This window comes from Pinus tabuliformis, chromosome 1_1, assembly GCF_031772625.1.
Source record: "Pinus tabuliformis cultivar Carrire ecotype Pingquan chromosome 1_1, CPIR1, whole genome shotgun sequence".
NCBI classification, from domain to species: domain Eukaryota; kingdom Viridiplantae; phylum Streptophyta; class Pinopsida; order Pinales; family Pinaceae; genus Pinus; species Pinus tabuliformis.
The window spans coordinates 568,370,774-568,389,973 of NC_142297.1; the positions used below are offsets into that span (position 1 = coordinate 568,370,774).

Consider the following 19,200-nt stretch of genomic DNA (forward strand, 5'->3'; position numbering starts at 1 on the left):
TTTCTTGCACTTCTATCTCAAGAGGGGAGAAATAAATTTTGGCCCATTTATTGAACACCTTCTCGATGGAATTTTTTTTCTCCCAAATATAGAAAGGCAAATAAAAAATCCAAATGCTCCATGTAGCTAGTATGATATCAAAAGGAATCTTGTTTTTAAGCCATAAATGTTAAAATTGAAAAGGAATAGGGACATAATCAAGGATATCGTTGAGATGAAGTAGAATAAGCACGTGATCAAAGGTTGCATAAGGGAAAATTTTGGAAGTTGTTGAATAATCACTCTCTAGAAAGCAGTTGAACCATGATTCTACTTAATCTTGCTTTTGTATGTCTAGGTTCTTGTTACTTATTGGAACAAGTGTATCTTCCCCTATTTCAATTTATATAGATCCCATAAATATATCAAATCTTGCATTTGATCCCTAAGAGGGTCTCTAACAATGCTTCACCCGCTTTTATCTTTGTGATTAAGGGTGGTGTTGAAATCACCAACCACAATTCTATGAAACTAGGAATCTAACCCTCTCAAGGCTGATAAAATGTCTCGAAAATCCACATTTTTAGAGTATGAAGTTGGCATGTAAACATTAACTAAATTAAAAACTTCACTTGTGAGGAAATGCTTAAAACTAGTGTGTAACCAGTACAAGCAATGTTAATTGTAAATTGATTACCAAGAAGAACTATTCCACACTATCCATAATAGTCTAAAGGCCCTTTTGGTGTTTACCACCTATCCTTCACTATTTTTTCAAAGGTTTTTGCACTTATTTAAGGATTCAGTAGCCTCTAGTTTAATCTCGTGGAGTAGGAGAAATGCTTGCTTTTCCTGTTGGACCAAGTCAATTATTGATTCAATTTTTTCATGATACTCAATCCCCTACAATTATACGAGACTACAATCATAATTTACCTAAGTTTTTTTTTTTTTTTGAATTTTTGTTTTTGTTTTTTTGTTTTTTGTTTTTTTTTGTTTTTCCCATCAACAAGTGGATTCAACCCACCTTGGTTCCTTATAACTCTTTTTCATATTAGATTCATAATAGCATGTTGTTGGCGGGAAACTTTATCTATTTTTTCACCCTTTCTTCCCTTTTCCTTATGTGGTTTTCTACCAACACTCTTACAATATTTTTCCTTCTATTGCTTTCTCTTCCCTTTCATCATCAAACCATTCCTCTTCTTCACGATGGGAGGTCTAGTCACTAGGGAAATGTCTATTGTAATATGGTATTTATTTTGAGAAGGAAACCATTGTTCCTCATGATAAAAAAATATTTCTCTACAGAATCGACAATTGAATATCGTCAAAGTTTTCCCCCATAATTTGTTTGAATGTGACAGAGCTAGAATTAACCAAGGGGACTTCAAATATTTCCAAGGGAATATTTTCACCATGGGAAACTAGTTCATACCTATATTTATTAAGACTACATGTTGTTCCTTTCAACCCATTGAGGAGGTTCCTTTAGTGCTTTCCACATAATCTTTGTATCATCCCACTTTAAATAATTTCCCAGACACTCTTTTTGTGTCAAGGGGTTGAGCAACTATTGCAGATTGCAAAGCTTGCTTAGATTATGAAACATTACTTGTTTTCTTATTATTATCTCTCCTTTTTTTGAATTGTAGCCATTGTTCCTCCTTTCTTGGTTCCCTTTCTTTGTTACTGCATTCTTTGGACAATTTTTAGTATAATTTTCATATTCATGGCAATATTTACACTTTAAAAGGGGAGTTTATCATATTCAATAAGTTGGATGTGCTTGTAGTCATCCAATGTTAGTTGTATTACTTTTGGTAGTCCATTTTCTAGATTCACTTCAACATAAATATGCACATAGGCCATTATTCAATATATTAGCTCAACTTTGTCAATATATGTCCCCAAAGTACTTAGAATCCTCAATACCTCATCATTCTAGCAATGAAGAGGAGGATGCGACAATCTTATCCATACTAGGACAATAGAGTGAATGCCATTTTCATGGTTGAAATCAAATGTCCATATGTTTAGGTAAACCCCTTTAGTGCCATAAAAATATGTCTTAATTGGAAATATTAAATCTCTATCTTCTTTAGTTTCAAAGGAGAAAGCATGAAACCCTTTGTTACAAAAATAATGAGAAAGAACATGATCCATGAGTTTTAAAGACATACATTGAGCATTTAACAGAGGGACCAAGACCTCCAAGATTGCTTCCAATATTTTAACAAATGAGAGGGGGGACTCTTTATTGGTTTACTTAGGGAGGATACAAGTTACTAAAACATATCAATCTTCAAGAGAGGAGGGCAGGGACATAATCCCCCCCATCCCCACCCTCATAGGCCCAAAGCCATATCCATAGGGTTTCATAAATTCTTAAGCGTGCAAATTTATTTTAAGGACATAGAGGTGGGCTTTGATCCGCTTATGCATTCACGGATCATGAGCTTTATAAGTGAAACCACACATTCAATCACTACCTGATAATAACCTTGTCGCCTTAACAAAAACTCTCATAAAAATTTCAACCTTGTCCAATAGTGAAAAACTGATAACTTTTTCCCACTAAAACCATCTCCTCCAAACATCTTTATAAATTTTTCAAAAAATATTTTTTAAAATTAAAAGTAAAATTATTATTTTTATTTCAAATATTTTATATAAAATTAAAAAATAATAAAACTAATAAATAATAAATCCGTACACTTATATTATCATGAATAATAAACCTATACTTTTTCTATTAATAAAAAAATATTCACTTAAAGAAACAATGACACTACACCATAAACCTTTAATCAAATTTAAATTGAAAAATAATACAAAGACAAGTTCCATGTGCGTCCTATTAATGTGTAATGTTCAATTGATTTTATTAAAAAAAAGTGTGTTCGTAGATAACTTTGTAGGTTTAAATATCTTATAAAATTTTATTTATCAATTATATTGTGGTTATCAAATTTTTCTTATTAATTATATTGCGGTGGTTATCATATTTTACTTATTAATTATATTGTGGATAGTGTAAGGGATATAAGTGAATAAGTGTTATATGGTAGTTTATTTTGTATTATTTAAGTTAAAAATTGTATTTTAGGAAAATTGTAGAAAATTATAATTTACACTGGTTAATGCTAAATTAATAGTGATTAATAGGAAAATTGAATTCTATAGTATTTTTTTAGCAAAAACTAATAATCCGGATGTGAAGTAGATGCATTATTTGCTTGTTAAGCACAAGAATTTGCATAAATTAGTAGATACATTATTTGCTTGTTAAGCACAAGAACTTGCATCAATTTTGGTGGGCAGTAATCACTACTATGTCAGTTTTACTCCTACATAAGTGCTAAGCATTGAAACATAAATAATGGTGGGAGTAACTCTTAGTAAGTGTATTTATTTGCATCTTATTCTTATCCATTTTTTATGCAATGACTTGCTTAAATTATGGTGGGAAATAACTAATAGTAAATGTGTTATTTACTTAAGTATGAGCTATTTTTAAGGAATTTATTTTTGGATGATTATCCTATGAATCTTAAGAAAAAAAATCACTACACAATCATCTAAATATCATGCATGAATACTATAACCATATCTATAAATTGCATTGATTTCCATAAATTATTATATAAATTATGTGAGACAATTATCCACATGGTATTATATTGTGCAAAGGCTAAAAGACATTGTTAAACAATAAACGTTTATTTCTATTCAATGCATCGCCATGGTGAGGCGGTTAAACCCAAGTCACCCTAACCTCTAGTTCATGCCTCCCTTTGCGTGTTTCCGCTATGTTTTTCCCTTTTCGGGTGTCGCAACTATTCGTAGGTGCCCTACTATGGAGTTCGGTGCTCGATGGTCTTTGCCAGAGTTCTTTTGGGTCACAAGTTATCTACTCTGAGGCTTGTTGTCAGGGCATACATAACCGCAAATTCCTTTTTGTCATTGTTTGTCGATCTCATGTTGTGTCTACACTGATTAGCATTGGGGAAGACATGGGATATTCGAGGCTCCATGACCTTGTTTATTTGTTGCCCGATGGACTCCCTTTGTTGGTGTGGGCATCGTGTCCGACTAGGGTTTTTCCATGGACTTCGTGGAGCTTCTCTGCCCTAAATTTCTTATGGAGGGGTCAGTTTTGGGCTTTCACCATTCACCACTGCCATGGGTGGTTTTTGGTGCAAATTTTTTAAGAATCACATTACATTTGCCACATTTCCTCTGGGCTCTTAGCCTTGTATTTTCTACTGCCCTGTATCTGGGCTTGTTGTTTTGGACTTCCTAGACAGTTTGTGCCTAGTCTAGAGGCATGTCGGAGCATCCCCAATTGTTACTTGTCGATTAGAGCATCTTCCAAGGATTCTAGTTGGTCATTGTATATTTTGACGTTATTTTTTCTTGCTAGCCATAGTATCTTCAGGCGCTTTTTTGTAGTCAGTGAGAGTATCTTTCAGTGTTGATCATGAGGCTTGTCATAGCATCTCTAGGCACGTCCAAGCTGGTCAGAGAATCTTCTAGTTGTTATTTTGTTTACAGGTCTTGCACCCTAATTCCTTTCACATTTATGTTAGGTCTGTTGACCCACATTGTAATTATTGGTTGTTTATTCGTTGGGTTGATGATCATTTTTTGAGTGCTCTATGTGCCCTACTATCATGTTTTTCACAATTTACTTAAAAAAAAAACAAAACAAAACAAAAAACAAAAAAAACAAACATTTTAATGAAAATTACTGATTTTTCTTTATGCAAAAAATAAAAACCAAAATTGGAATAAAAATTTCAAGTTATGATGCAATCATTTAATTAATAAATAACATTTTTAATTAAAAAAATATTATTTTTCAAAATTAAATATTATAAATTGTATTAATCTATAGTAAATTAATAATAATTAACAAACAAATCCATTATTAAAATTCTCTTAATAAAAACACAAAAATTTTAACATATTAAATTATCAACTTACCTCAGGGATATTATAAATTAATTTAAAATAACACTATCTAAATATCTTAAATTTCTAGAAATTTAAACTTACACGTCCGTAAACACCGCAAAATATATAATTTTATTGTGAGATTTATTTTAGCTTTTAATGGATAGTAGAAAGCACTAAATATTTTGTTTTGTTTATGATAGGTAATAAAGTTGTTTATAATATTTAATAAAATTGTTTAATATTAATTTTTATTATAATAGTTTTTTAATATTTATTTTATTTTATTTTTTTACAAAATCGGTTACTTGTATATTATAAAAACTTCATGGACTGAGTCCTAGTACATAGATGTGATAGATCAATGCTTTGAGGATCAAAACCGGGTTCACAGACCTTTGTTCCTCATTGCTACTACAACGGTAACTGAAAATGATTGAAGAGATAACGGCTATATTGCCGGATAAAGGAACCTGCAAGCCAGCAAAATTTGCAATTCATGATTTCTAAGGTAGTTTCTGGGTTACAGAATCATCAGGGAGGGATTCCTTCTTTGCACTAGCCCTCGTTGAAGCTTCTGCTTGCATGCTTTGAGTGAGAGTCCTGATATGCTCAAGAGCTTCTTCAAGATGGGTGCACCGGTCCTTCAGAGCCTCGATTTCTGCCTTTCGTTTCTCAAGCTTCTTCCGTTTTGATCTGCTATCTGCCTGGTAATCCTCTTTGAGATCATTGAAGTGTTTAATGAATCTGTTGATCATGAACGTATGAGTTTTGCAGAGGGTGCATTCAGGGGAGATGATGTTTTGGAGAGGGTTGATGGCGTGCTCCTGAGCTCCTTGCTGGTCCTGATGGTCCGCCATTTCACTTAGCTGGTGGAGAGAGTCGACTTGCTGAAGGGGAGAAGGGAGGCGAATGTCAGGGAGATAGCGGAATAATAGAGGGAAACAGACAGAGAGGAGGGGCGCGGAGCTGCACCGGGAGGGGAGAAAGGATCGAAATTACAGGGGAGCAAATAAGGGCGAGGGGAAGTGCTGCCACGACCAATACAACCACAGGTTAGATAAAAATTTAAATGCGCAATAAGAGGGCCTGAGTTTACCGCAGTCGAAATACGAGGTCCGGACTCCGGATGACTGAGCACAGCTTTCTGGAATTTCCTGGGAAGAGGAGGGGCGCTATCCAGGACCTTAGCAGCACTGAAGGATGAGTATGCGAAGAGGCCCGATCTGCTATAAATAGAGAGAAGGGGGCATCTCGGGTTCATGAACCGGATCTGAGCATATCGATTCCAGGAGCGACTGTGATCCCATGGAGGGATTTTGCAGCGATCGATGAGGATAAGGATGTGATAGCCATAAGCATAAAGCCTGAGAATGGTGGCTGAATGCGTGTGAGATGCCATGTCGTGACTGAAGGAGGTGATACGATCAGATGCAGGGAGGGGGATTTGGTAAGGAAGAGACCAGTTTGTGCAGTCGAGGAGATTTGACAGAGGACGAGGGGATTCGAGTGCGGACAGATTCCAAGAAGAATGATGCCTGAGGTGACTCAATTTATGAGGGGAGAGGATGGGATGGGATTCTTTAGGGAATTGCCTTGACATAGATACAATCATTTTCTCTGACTTGGCCTACCTGTCTGCTGGTCGCCTTGTTGGCCTGCTCATCTGCTTCTGTGTTGTTGCACCTTAGAACGTGTTTGAAGGTGACCCCGTTCATTTCTCTGATATTGCCCGTAATCCTGGATTTGATGTTATTCAGGGCAGTTTGATTGTAATCCTTCCCAGAGACCATGGCAGCTATAATGATAGCTGAGTCGCCCAGTATAAGCAGGTTCTGAAGGTCGAGATTTTTTGCTATGGAGGTTCCCAGGAGAAGGCTATACGCCTCAGCCCTGTTATTAGACATTGTGCCTAATCCCCACTCGTAGGTCACGATGATATTCCCTTGAGGGTCTTTGATGACACCTCCTGCACCTGCCTGGCCCGGGTTATTTTTTGATGCCCCATCGAACTGTAGGGAGGGCCTCTTTTGTTTTTGGATCCATTCTCTGACTTCCTCGTTAGAACCCCTCAGCTTCCAATCAGTTTTATTCTTTCCTGTGCTTGTTGTTTTGTGGTTCCTCGTTTCAAGGCTGAATTTTCCCATCCATTCCTTTTCCCTTGGGTCTCCAGATTCTTGATTTGATTGAGTTGTTCCATTCGCCCCAATGGTCTCTGCGATGAGGGCGATTGTTTTTGCAAGAGTGCTGGAGATGTTGGGCTTCTTGCTGTTAAAAATGCTTTTATTTCTGGTATTCCAAATTTGCCAACAGAGGTTTGCAGGGATACTGTTCCACAATCTTTTAGCCAGTGTCTTGTTTTTTTTGGGTGAGGATAGGAGTTTCCCCAATTTTTTTGAAGAAGAGAGACCTGATTGGGAAGATCATCAATCATTAGCGGACTGATGATGAGCTTCCAGCAATTTTGAGCGAAGGGGCATTCGAGGAAGAGATGGTTACTGCTTTCTTCTGCTGCTCTACACAGGCAGCAGATTGAGGGGCCGAGGATGCCTTTCTTCCTTAGATTTTCTGTTGTGAGGAGTTTGCCCTTGAGGAGGGTCCAATTGAAGAATTTGACCTTTGGGATGCATTCCGAATTCCAAGCCACTTTGTGGAGGTGCCAGTTGTTTGTGGCAGAGGCATTTTGGAGGATTTTGTATCCATCTTTGACCGTTTAGCTGCCTCCATTAGGGTCCCAAACAAACTTGTCCTCTGACAAACTGTTGAGGGGAGCTGAGCCTGAGAGAGATATCTTGAGATCATTCCACAGGTCCCTTAGATTTTCCGGGAGGGGAAGGTGCTTCCAGCCTAGCCATCTGTTTTGATCCCAAGAGGAAATGTCATAAAGAGTTTTAATGTTTTTCATTTCCATCCACAGTTGCAGGGGCCTGAGATTTGGGAGAGCTTCCCTTGCTTCTGAGCCCATTATACGATCAGTCCAGATGTTGATGTCTCTGCCGCTGCCCGGGGCTCTAGAGATACAAGTTTTGAAGTGAGGGAGAGTTCTTTTAATGAGTTTCCAGATCGGGGTGCACTGCCTGTCAACAATGGGTTCCAGAAGGATATTGGAGTTGGCCCCATTTAAATATTTCCTTTTAATTACTTCTGTCCACCAGGCTCCTTTTCCGTTGAGAATCCTCCATGTCAACTTAAAACCCATAGCCATGTTAGCTAATCTTGGTATTCTTATTCCAAGCCCTCCTTTTTCAAAGGGTAATATGACCTAATCCCACTTTACAAGACTGAACTTCTTGGACTCCTGCCTTCCTCCCTGCCACAAGATGCTCCTGATGATTAGTTCCATATGCTTATGAATGCTGGCCGGGGCAAGTGTGGTTGCAAACTGATAGATTGGGAGGGCTGAGAGAATGGCTTTGATGAGAATTGTTCTTCCAGCCAGGTTTAGCCAGGACACCCCCCAGCTCTGGAGCTTCCCTCTCAACTTCTCTATTAGTTTGACCCAAATTTCGGTTTTGACCGACTCCTTAGCTAAGGGCAGTACCAGATACATGAAGTGGCTCCAGTTCCTTTGGGCAGGGATGTCCAGGATTGTGGAGATTCTATATATAATCTGCCTGGGAACGTTCCAGGTGTAAATCATGCACTTGTTGTTATTGAGCTTGCCTCCAGACACTTGAAGAAATAGCTCTAACGTTTTTTTGAACCTTCTTGCCATGAGACTGGAAGCTCCTCCGATTAGAAGGGTCTCATCAGCAAAGAGAGAGTGGTTGATCCCCTTGGTTCCACTCACAATGCTGATGCCTGTGATTTCTTTTTGCCTGCGAAGATTTTCCAGGTGAATAATGAGAGATTCGGCCATGATGATGTAGAGGAAGGGGGAAAGCGGACAGCCTTGTTGCAGTCCCCTTGAGCTTTTGAAGAAGTTACTTGGTCGGCCATTTATCAGAGGGGCTGTCCAGGGGAGTGAAATACACTCCATGATCCTGCTGATGAAGGAGGCAGATATCCCAAATTTCTCAAGAACTGCCTTAAGGAATTGATGGTTGACTCTATCGAAGGCGTTCGCCATGTCTAGCTTGATAATCATGCCCTTTTCCTTTCGATTTATACTGCTGTGTATGGCCTCCTGAATGAGAATAACATTGTATGTTATTTGCCTTCTGGGCACGAAGCCTCCTTGATTCTCATAGATGAGGAGAGGGAGGAGCTTTTTCAACCTGTTAGCTAAGATTTTGGTGATGATTTTATAGGAGACGTTTCATAAGGAGATTGGGCAAAATCGATCAAAGGATTGGGGGTTGGGATCCTTAGGGATGAGGGCTAAGTATGAGGATTTAATACTATTTCCCATTTTGCATTTTGAAAAGAAATTCTTGACCATTCGAATGAAGTCCTTTTTTATGACTCCCCAGTGATTTCTATAAAATGCCACAGTGAACCCATCTGGGCCCGGAGCCTTATCCTGTGCCATACTGAAGATTGACCATTCGATTTCCTCTGCCATGACCTCTTGATCCAGCTCGTTGTTTTGAGCTGTTGTTATTTTACTTTCAATTAGGCTGAGAAAATCTGCATTATCGATGGGTTGAGGGTCCGCATTTAGGAGTTTGTCGAAGTGTCTAGATGCTGCCTCTTTTATTTCCTCTTGGTCTCTGAGCTCGCTTCCTTCCATCACTATTCTCTCAATCTGATTCCCTGCCTGCCTGAGCTTAAGGCTGTTGTGGAAAAAGGAAGTGTTTTTATCTCCGGCTTTGAGCCAAAGGCAGCGAGATTTTTGTCTCTGCTCTTCTTCTTCCCTTCTGTTCTGTTTGTACAATTCTTTGTACATTTCATTTTCCTTGGTCTGGTCTTCCTCTGTGTACTGTGTTTTCTCTTTTTCCTGGCTCCATTGTTCCAGCTGAACTTGGAGATCAATTCTTTTTTTGCTTTCCTCTGCTGCGTGTTTTTTTGCCCATTGCTTTATGACAATCCTGAGAGATTTGAGCTTGGCTTCCCAGATATAGTGAGGTGAGCCAATTACTTCTTTTGCCCATTACTCCTTGATCATGTTTCTGAATTCTTCATTGTTGTCCCAAGCCTTGTTGTATTTAAAGGGAAGAGGTCCCATGTTCTTCCCTTTATCTAATATCAGAGCCACTGGTTTATGATCTGAGATGTATCCTTGTATGATTTTGCTTTGGATATTGGCAAATCTTGCCACTGTTCTTTCTTGGACGAGGATTCGGTCTAGTCTCTCTTTTATATTGTTGCTGCCCGTTCTTTTGTTGCTCCATGTGAATCTCCCATTCTGCGGAGGAATGTCCACTAGATTATGATTTTGAATTATTTCTTCTAAAGAGTCTCTTGAGGGGTCAGCATAGAAGCTTCCTCCCAGTTTCTCATCAGCATTCCTTATGAGGTTTAGGTCCCCTCCAATGAAAATGTTCCTTCCCTGTGTTGTTGAGAGGTCTGAAGTGATTGATTCCCAACAAGCAGCTTTGTCTCTGTAATGATTAGGGGCGTATATGTTGTATATGGAGTAGTTCTCTTTCGAGGCTATGTTCTGCATGTCTGTCCTTATCCACCATCTGTGAGGCTTTTGGTCTTTAAGTTCCCATTTGCTTTTGTTCCAAATTGTCCCTATGCCTCCTGAGGCACCAGCTGCACTAATTGTTGTGCCTGCATAGCTTCTGCTTTTTTTTTATGTGGTTTTGAAATTCTTGTTCCGGGATTTTGGTCTCCTGGAGGAGGAGAAGGTCTGGATGTTCAGATTTGAGAAGATCTCGGACTGCGTTTGCTTTTAGGGAGGAGCCCATCCCCCTACAGTTCCAGGAGACCAAAATCATCATTTACCTTGTTTGTTGTGTGCCCCGCTCTTCTCTTTCATTTTTTCTCCGCTTCCTTTGGATTTGTCAAGGAATGTGTCCATAGGTTGTTGCGTTTTGGTGGCCATTTCTTTTGCAGCGTTTTCATCCCTGATCTCTTTGTTAGACTTCCTTCCAACTTTCCTTGGGGGATCAATGGAGGTGTTGTTTTCCTTTGTTTTGTTCCTGGTTAGGATTCTCTCCACTGTTGGAGGAGGGGAGGGCTGGGGAGGGAGTTACAATGGGACCTCTGGGGGAGGGGGGAGGGGATGGGGGGTCCTCTGCGGACAAGGTTTCAAAAGGATTGGAGGAGGAGGGGAAGGAAGGGGCAGATCCAGAAGGTTGGGAGGTGAGGGAGGGGTTTTCAAGGGGATTCTTTGAGGTTGGGCCAGGGGGGGTTTGATTTTTTCTTTTTGACTTGCTCCCAAACTTCTTCGGGGGTTTCAACATTGCCTTCAGATACATTTGTTTTAGATTTGCTACATCTATTGGCGAAGTGCCCGTATTCGTGACATACCTTGCACTTGAAGGGTAGCTGCTCGTAGTCCACTTGCTGGATGTGCGTCCACTGATCAACTTTGAGTTTAATCGCCTCCGGCAGTCCTTTCCCCAGATCTACTTCAACGCAGATCCGCGCGCATGCATGCATGTTCTCCTTTGGTTCGGATCTGTCAATATATTTACCAACAACGTTCCCTATGTCTTTGACTAACTCATCCCCCCAGCAATGAAGCGGCAAATGGGGCAGGCGAACCCAGACAGGGACAGCGTTGGGGACATCCATCTTCGGTTCGAAGTCTGGAGTCCATCTGTTTAGATAAAGTCCCCGAGAGTCCATGAAATAAGGGCCGTTCCTGAAGATGAGGTTCCTATCCTCTGTTGATTCGAAGAGGAAGGTGTAGAATCCTCTGCCACAGAACCTGATCGCTATTTTCCCTTGCACTATCGAGTTCCAGTTTCTCTCGACCCATCTCTGGACTGATCGAGGGGAGGGCCACAATCCCGTGAAATGACCGACCAGGCCTCTTTCAGCTAAGGAGACTGCTGCTCTTCTCGGAAGGGTAGGAGGTAGCGAAACCTCCGGAATTTCATCTAGCTTCTTGATGAACTTGGAGGCCGAAGGGCGGATTTTTCCGGCAGCGTTCTCAGGGATGAGAGAGGCGAAGGATTTTTCTAGGTCATCATGGTCCTGAGGTGGGGGATCCATTTCAGGCGATGGGAGAGCAGGCTAACCGGGGGAGGCCCCGGTGCTGAGGGAGCGCAGGAGGCCCAAGAGCGAAAGGAGGGGGGATCAGAAGAAGGAGGGCGCAGGCCTAGCAGCAACGCTGCCAGGCACAGAGGCGCGAGATCGATCAGGGCCGCGCGCAGGGGATCAACAGAGCCGCCGCATCGCCATCTTCGCCATCGAATTCTAAAGTTCTTGTTTTCTTTATTTTATTTTACTAAGGAAGAGCAAGAGAAATTAGTATTTTGTTTACCATAGTTAATAAAGTTGTTTAGTTATTTAATGTTATATAAAATAAATAAGCACTTTTAAAATATGACAATTTATATGTGTATTATAATAATTAATAATGTTGTTTTAATCATTTAATTTTATGTAAAATAAATTAGTATCGAGTAGTCTTGGCTTATATTTTTATGGTGTTTTTTAATTGCATTATGGACAAGATTAATAGATGCGATGTTATATAGTTTTTGTTTTTACTATTAATTAATCGACTCTTCTCGCCTAAAGTTTTTCAGCATAATGAAAATTGTGAAAGTTCTCTGCGCGTGCATTTGTTCTCTACACATGCTTATTTTGAGGAGAAACGTTTGTAGAGCTTCACATATGTATTTGTTTTCAGCACACCACTTTTGGACAATTTCCTCTGCACATGCTCCCCCTACGTAGCTACCTCAATATTGAATAATGCCTTTCAGTTAGTCATTGACATTCAAAGATGTTATTAATTGATGTGGGTCCCAAATGTCATGGGGAGGAAGCATTCCTTGCGAAATAAGTTCCTAAATAATAATTAAAAAAATATTTGTATATCTATTATTTTAATAAAAACCATGCTATATATAATAGTGATTAGACTTATCATTATTAAACAATCGTTGTTACAATTGGGTCTGAGGTGGGTTGTAACATTTTCAAATATGTGCAGAAGGATGGTGAGTGGAGCAAGGAACATTAAACCTTCGCACTTTGACGAAGCACGATAGAAGTCCCAAGGGCAAGCATTTACATGCTCATAGAATGTTGATACATGTCTCATCTGCTTTTATACTAAAGTAATTATAATACAAGAACATGATTTTCTTTTTCCAACTAGAGAAACATAGGAAAAATGTCAATTGGCCGGTATGGTTTCTTATCTCTCAAATCCGAATTTTTTTAAAAGTCCCGGATCATTCTCCCGCACATAGCTGCAGAAGGAAACATAATAATATTAATTGGAGATTTGTTCAGATCCCCCACCGCAAAGAATTTGCAACCGTATCAATTCCCACATCATTGAGCAATAACTTTGTTTATGTTTATCTTTGTGAAATTAGGCACATGTGCATAATTGCAAAGGATGTCCATTGTGTGAAGGAAGCTTTCAAGCTTTCATTATGCAGATCGTTGCACTTTGCATTAAAGGATTTCATTGTTAATATTTTAATATTAAATAATTCATATACGTTATTCACAATAACACCGAGGGAAGTGGTGGACCCTTACAATGTTATTGGTAATATTTCAAGTATAAATAATGCATATCTTTGTAATCCAAATATCAATAGTCAATTGACTAAAGGTTGTGCAATGTGTGAACAAAATTATGTACAATGAAATATTTTCGCACAAAACTCTTTGCATAAGCATTTAAGCTTTTTTTATGGTTATTTTTGTAAAATTAGGCATATGTGTGGGAGTTTGGAGGAAGTCCATTGTGTCAAGGAACCTTCAATCTTTAATTGTGCGGGTTTCCACACTCCACACTAAAGGCTTTTCTAATTAATTGATTAAAGGTTGTTCTTTCATAATGAAAGAAGTATTTTTATGTAATAGGAAAATGTGAAATATCATTATATTATGCATTAAAGTTATAAAGTTCCTTATACGCCTTACATTTTCTCACACATATCACACGTAGCTAAATCTATAAATTTTTTAAATGGAAAATAGTTTAAGATTAATTTTCCATGTGCACCCCAATCCCTGTATTTCACACTGTAAAATCTTTACAAAAAGAAAGCTTCATATAAGGAAACATAATAATAGTATTTCAAAATTACAAAGAGACCTCCACACACTGCGCTAAATGCTTTGCTAATTAATTGATTAAGGGTTGTGCTCTCATAATGAACATTGTACTTTTATGTAATAGGAAAATGTGAAATATCATTAGATTATGAATTAAATTTTTAAAGTTCCATTTGCACTTTCATTTTCTCGCACATGTCACACATAGGTAAATCTATAAAAGTTTCAAATGGAAAATAGTTTAAGATTAGTTTTCCCTATACACCCTTGTTGTCTTGCAAAATACCCATCCTCCTCGAAATAAAAGCTTTGTACAAGGAAACATAATAATACTAATTCGAAAGGAGTTTCCACTATCGCCTTCCATTTCTTGGAAATCATGAACCTTTATCTACTAGCAAAGTAAGAAATGCAAAGGTATATGAAAATTATTGCTAGAAATTTTACTGGGAGTGACGATGTAGTAATACATGGGAATTCAAAATCAGATGGCACCTTGTTATAATTGAGTAGGTAAGAAAAACTTCTTGTCATTAATACTAACAAATCCAACTAGCCATTTTCTAATTTCTTCTAACCTAAAATCAATTATACCATCAAATTATTTTTCCATTGACTCTTTTAGCTTTTCCAATTCAAATGTTAGCGTATCTTTTGTGATAAGTTCAAAAATTTGTATGATGCATAGAAAATTTAAAATATTAAGACAATCAACATTATTCAAGTTTCATAACAAACAAACTACTTGAAAAGTAAAAAACCCTTACCCACATTTTGTGATATTCCTATTTAGCAAAATTCTTCTAAGTAATACATTTTGCAAACTTTTGATATTTTGGCATATTTGACTTAGAAAAAGTGTGTTGAGAGGACCCCACTTGATTTTTGTGGAAAAAGGGGGATTTGACTTGGGAAAAAAGGGAGGCAAATCAAAAGTAGGTGGAACGTGGGTGCCACTCTAAAGGGAAATATGCACCCCTTAGAGAAATTTGAACTTGTGGAGGAAGAGAAAAGCAATGGGGGTCGAATTATGGGGCCTACATCGAGTGAGGAGGGACCCAAAGATAAATAGGAAGAGAGGAGCTCATTTTGGGAATTTTCGCTAATTTGATGATTGAACTCTTGTATGCTCGAGCTATTGAGCCAAGTCTACACAATGTTGTTTAGCACATAAGGTTTCTGTTGAAATGTGGCAACAAGAATATTCCAATTTTAATTTGTCCTTGAATTAAAATTCGAATTTAGTCTCACCAGCTGCTTAAAAAATAATTAATTAATTCATCTTGGATTAATTAGTTGGAGGAATTCAAGCTAGAAGTTTTTTTGAAGTCATGCAACAGTTATTCCTTAAATTAAGGAGATTGACCCTTAATTAAGGAGATAAGGATGAGTTGTAATTAGTTAGCTTAGTTAACTGAGTTATGTCCAATTAAATTAGTTCCAAACAGTTTGAGGAACTAATTGTGAGTTTAGTTAGTTAATGCATGCATGCAACTAGTGTACTCCAGATAACTGAAGATTCTCTCATAAATAACACATGCATGTCTATTCAGAGAAAGACCCAGTTGAGATTAAAGACAAGGATAGTGTACTATCAGTTGCTAGAATTTTCCTATAAGGAAAACTCTTGCATGAAGAAGGAATTCATTCCTTGAGATTTGCGTAGTTTTACAGTGCGTTGGAGCAGTGTGTGAGATCAGTGTCACAAAAGGTTACAGCTGGAGCACCCAGGGAAACTGTGCAAGGAAATAGGATCTTGGAGGGTAGAGAGAAGGCTTTATGAGCAATCTATTTTGTCTATGAGCGACAATGAGGGATTGTACTGAGAGCTAGATAGCTGTGAGAGCTAAAGTTGTGTGTAATCCTAAGATATTTCCACTTGTATGAGAATACAGATAGTAGGGTTTTTAGCTGAGGCTTTTCCCTAAGTATTCTTCTATGTTTCATGTGCATTGATTATGCTTATAGTTATATGTGTTCTGTTTGATCTTGCTCAAATCTATTAAGCTTCCGCAAGTTTGATTGTAGAAGTAGATTAAAGTATTTTGCTTTAGTTATATTGCATTATCCGATTAATCTACGGTGAGAATTTCTACATGGTATCAGAACAAAGGTTATCAAAGTAGTAAACAACATACGGAGAGGAGAAATTGAAGTTTGATGTTCGGGATTTCAAGTACAAATCGAATTCATCTCATAGTTCAGGTTGGTCAATGGCGTTCTATGGCTTGAGACTCGAGTATGCCTTAGAAGGTAGCTCGAATTACATAGTATGGAAGGATAAAATGGAAGTGGTATTAAAAGACAATGGTTTGAAGGATTTCATTGATCAAGAAATCCCAGGCCAGCTGCAACTAATGCACAAGAATTGGCTGAATGGAAGAAGTGTGTAGCGAAGGCGAGACAGATTCTTCTGGAGGGAGTTCGAAACCACATTGTCTCGAGTCTCCATGGAAAGGAGACTCCATTTTCAATGTGGAAGACATTGAAGGACCTCTATCAGAACAACAGTGACCAGAGGAAACTGGCACTCAAGGATAAGCTTCAGAAAATCAAGATGGAGAAGGGAGATACTATTTCCACATATCTGAACAAGCTCACCACCTGCAGAGATGAGCTTGGTAGTGTGGGAATAACTACTACAGATGATGATATGGTGAGCCTTTCTCTCCTCGGTCTTCCAAAGATCTGGAATAGCTACCAGGACTCTGTGAATGGAGGAGAGAAACTACCGGATAGGGAACGACTGTGATCAGATCTCATGCGGGAGGAGATCAGGAGGATCACTCGAGATGGTTCTTCATCAAAGAATGATGATGAAGAAAATATGGCCTTAGCAAGTAAGGCAATGAAAGGGGAAGGGAGGGCTTCCCATTCCAAATCGAAGTCTTCCCATGGAGGGAAGAAGGGTGACAAATCTAAAGTGAGATGCTTTAATTGTCATGAGATAGGACATTATGCAACTAATTGCCCATCAAAGAAGTCCAAGAATGGATCCACAAAAGGATCAAAAGGTGAGGCATTAGCCTCTCAGTTCGAAATGGATTTCACCCTCATCACATGCATGGTTTCATCGATGGTGGGTTGTGTTTGGCATCTTGATAGTGGAGCCTCATTCCACATGACCGGCGATAAAATTTTATTCAGTACCTTGGAAGAGAAAGACCTCAAGATGCGCATAGAGATGGGTGACGACAGAAAGTACAGTGTCTCAGTAGTGGGCATGGTTGCTTTTCAGAGGGAGTGTTACACAGTAATTTGTCACCGTTGGTCACCGTCCCTATCGCCCCGTTTCCGTACATTGGAGGACGCATTCCGGGACCTGTGCGCAGTGACATAACCCAAAAACACTTGCATTATGTTCCCCTGAGTATGTACTTCATGTTCCCTGAAGACACCTTCTGCAAATTATCCCTGGAAAGTACTCTTTTTCCATTGGCGCAGGTCCATAGTATCTTACCCACGCCAATCACTGAGATCCTCAAAAGAGGGCGCGACCATTGGCGCTCTGTCACAGAACAACACCCGCGCCAGCCCAGTTTAGTAATGATTTTTGACAAAAGCACGCCCTTCTGCTTTTTCCCTTCAGATCACGAAGTATTTTGAGGGTAAAATCCACCGGATAGAGGTCGAGAGTCATCATCTATCCTTGACATCTATCCACAGTGGCTTTTCCGGGATAATGCCAATCCACAATGGGTGTCCTGGTTCATCGAATCTTTCTCCCCTGTCCATCTATAAATATTTGTCCTCATGCATTAGACAAGCTAGTTGTTGAGTTTTTGAGTTCTTAGAGGAATGCTAGTTGTGATTATGCTTGTCGTGAGTGATAGTGAAGCATATAGAGGTTATGCTGCCAGAGAGGAGGTACATTGCAAGACACATATAGTTGCTCGCCCAGCCAGAGGAGAGGTTCAACGTCAGAACCTTGGTTGTAACTTTTCCTGTCTATTATTCATTAATGAACGACTGCTATTATAGTTCCAATCTCATCGTCTATTATAGTGATGTTTGATTTATTTCCTTTATGACTGAAATATAGTTGTGCCTTGGTGGATTTTATGCTTGTATCTGTTTCTTCCTTTGCATGTGCAGGTGTCCGTAATCAGGGAGTGCAAGGATTATGACCTGCTGGAGCGAGGGAGCGGGAATTCCAACTCAGCTTCGACTATAGCGTTGGATCCCAGGTTGGTCTTCTTAATTCACTTTTAGTGTGCAACTAGGAACTTGCGTGGCAGCGTGAATCGATTGTGGCTAGTTCTGTTTTAGGCTAGTGGGATCGCCTCTGTCCGCAGAGGGGATTTACCTATCCAACAATTTGGCGACTCCACTGGGGAGAAGCTATTTGGAGTTTGTCTTGCATGTTAATTTTCTCTTGCTTGCTTGAGTGAATGAGCTTTCTGGGTCAATTTTGAGATTATTCTTTACTGTTTGATCCATCTGAACACTGTCGGCCCGACCTGGGGTCATGTTATTTATTTTTTTAGCCGACAAGCTTAGTTGGCACGGTTTTTACTCTGACAGTCGCGCCAGTTGGCGCATGTTGCCCAACAGCAACTCGCGCCAATCCTTTGGTAGCGCAAGTTGCAGGCTGACAGTCGCGCCAGCCCTGTAAATTTTGCCTGTGTGTGGGTGGGAAGCTCTTTCAGCCTCTTTTTATATCTCTTACAGCCTCTGGAAGTGTGTTGAACCTCTGTTTGACTGGTCTTACCTTTATCCTTCAGTTGTTTGCTTATTTCTATTGATTTTCGTCTCAGCCCTAGAACATCTAGTGGCTTTGCATGTCTAGCCTTCTGTGGGAAGTTTCGGTCTTTTGATTTTCCAGTCAACCTGTTGGTTGTGTTCCGCACCTATCCAGTGGTTTGTTAAAGCTTGGTCTTCTATGCTCTGAGTGATTCACTTCTAGCCTCTTTGGATTTTGCTCGACTTCATTTGAACTTAGATTACATGGTTCATTGAAAGTCTTTGTGTTTTTCCTTGCTTGTATAGTTCATTTTGGTGTTTCAGAATTGGTTCTATTTCATTGAGTGAACTTGGATTGTGTATACTTGTGCATATCTCCTAAGATTTGTTTAAATGCATCATGCCATCTTAAAGGAAAGAAAAACAAAATATCTTTTGCATCATATTAGTTAGCGTTTATTGTTATTTGTTGCTATTAAAAAGAAAAAGAAAAAT

The 19,200-nt window shown here is 39.0% G+C and overlaps 1 protein-coding gene across 1 annotated transcript; it reads right to left on the reverse strand.

The window, feature by feature from the left end:
* Positions 1–6,521: 6,521 nt before the first annotated feature.
* LOC149214442 (uncharacterized) lies at positions 6,522–7,085 on the reverse strand. The gene has a single exon (XM_089389395.1). It carries the CDS (start codon positions 7,083–7,085, stop codon positions 6,522–6,524), a length of 564 nt encoding a protein of 187 aa, XP_089245521.1.
* Between the last annotated feature and the right edge of the window lie 12,115 nt (positions 7,086–19,200).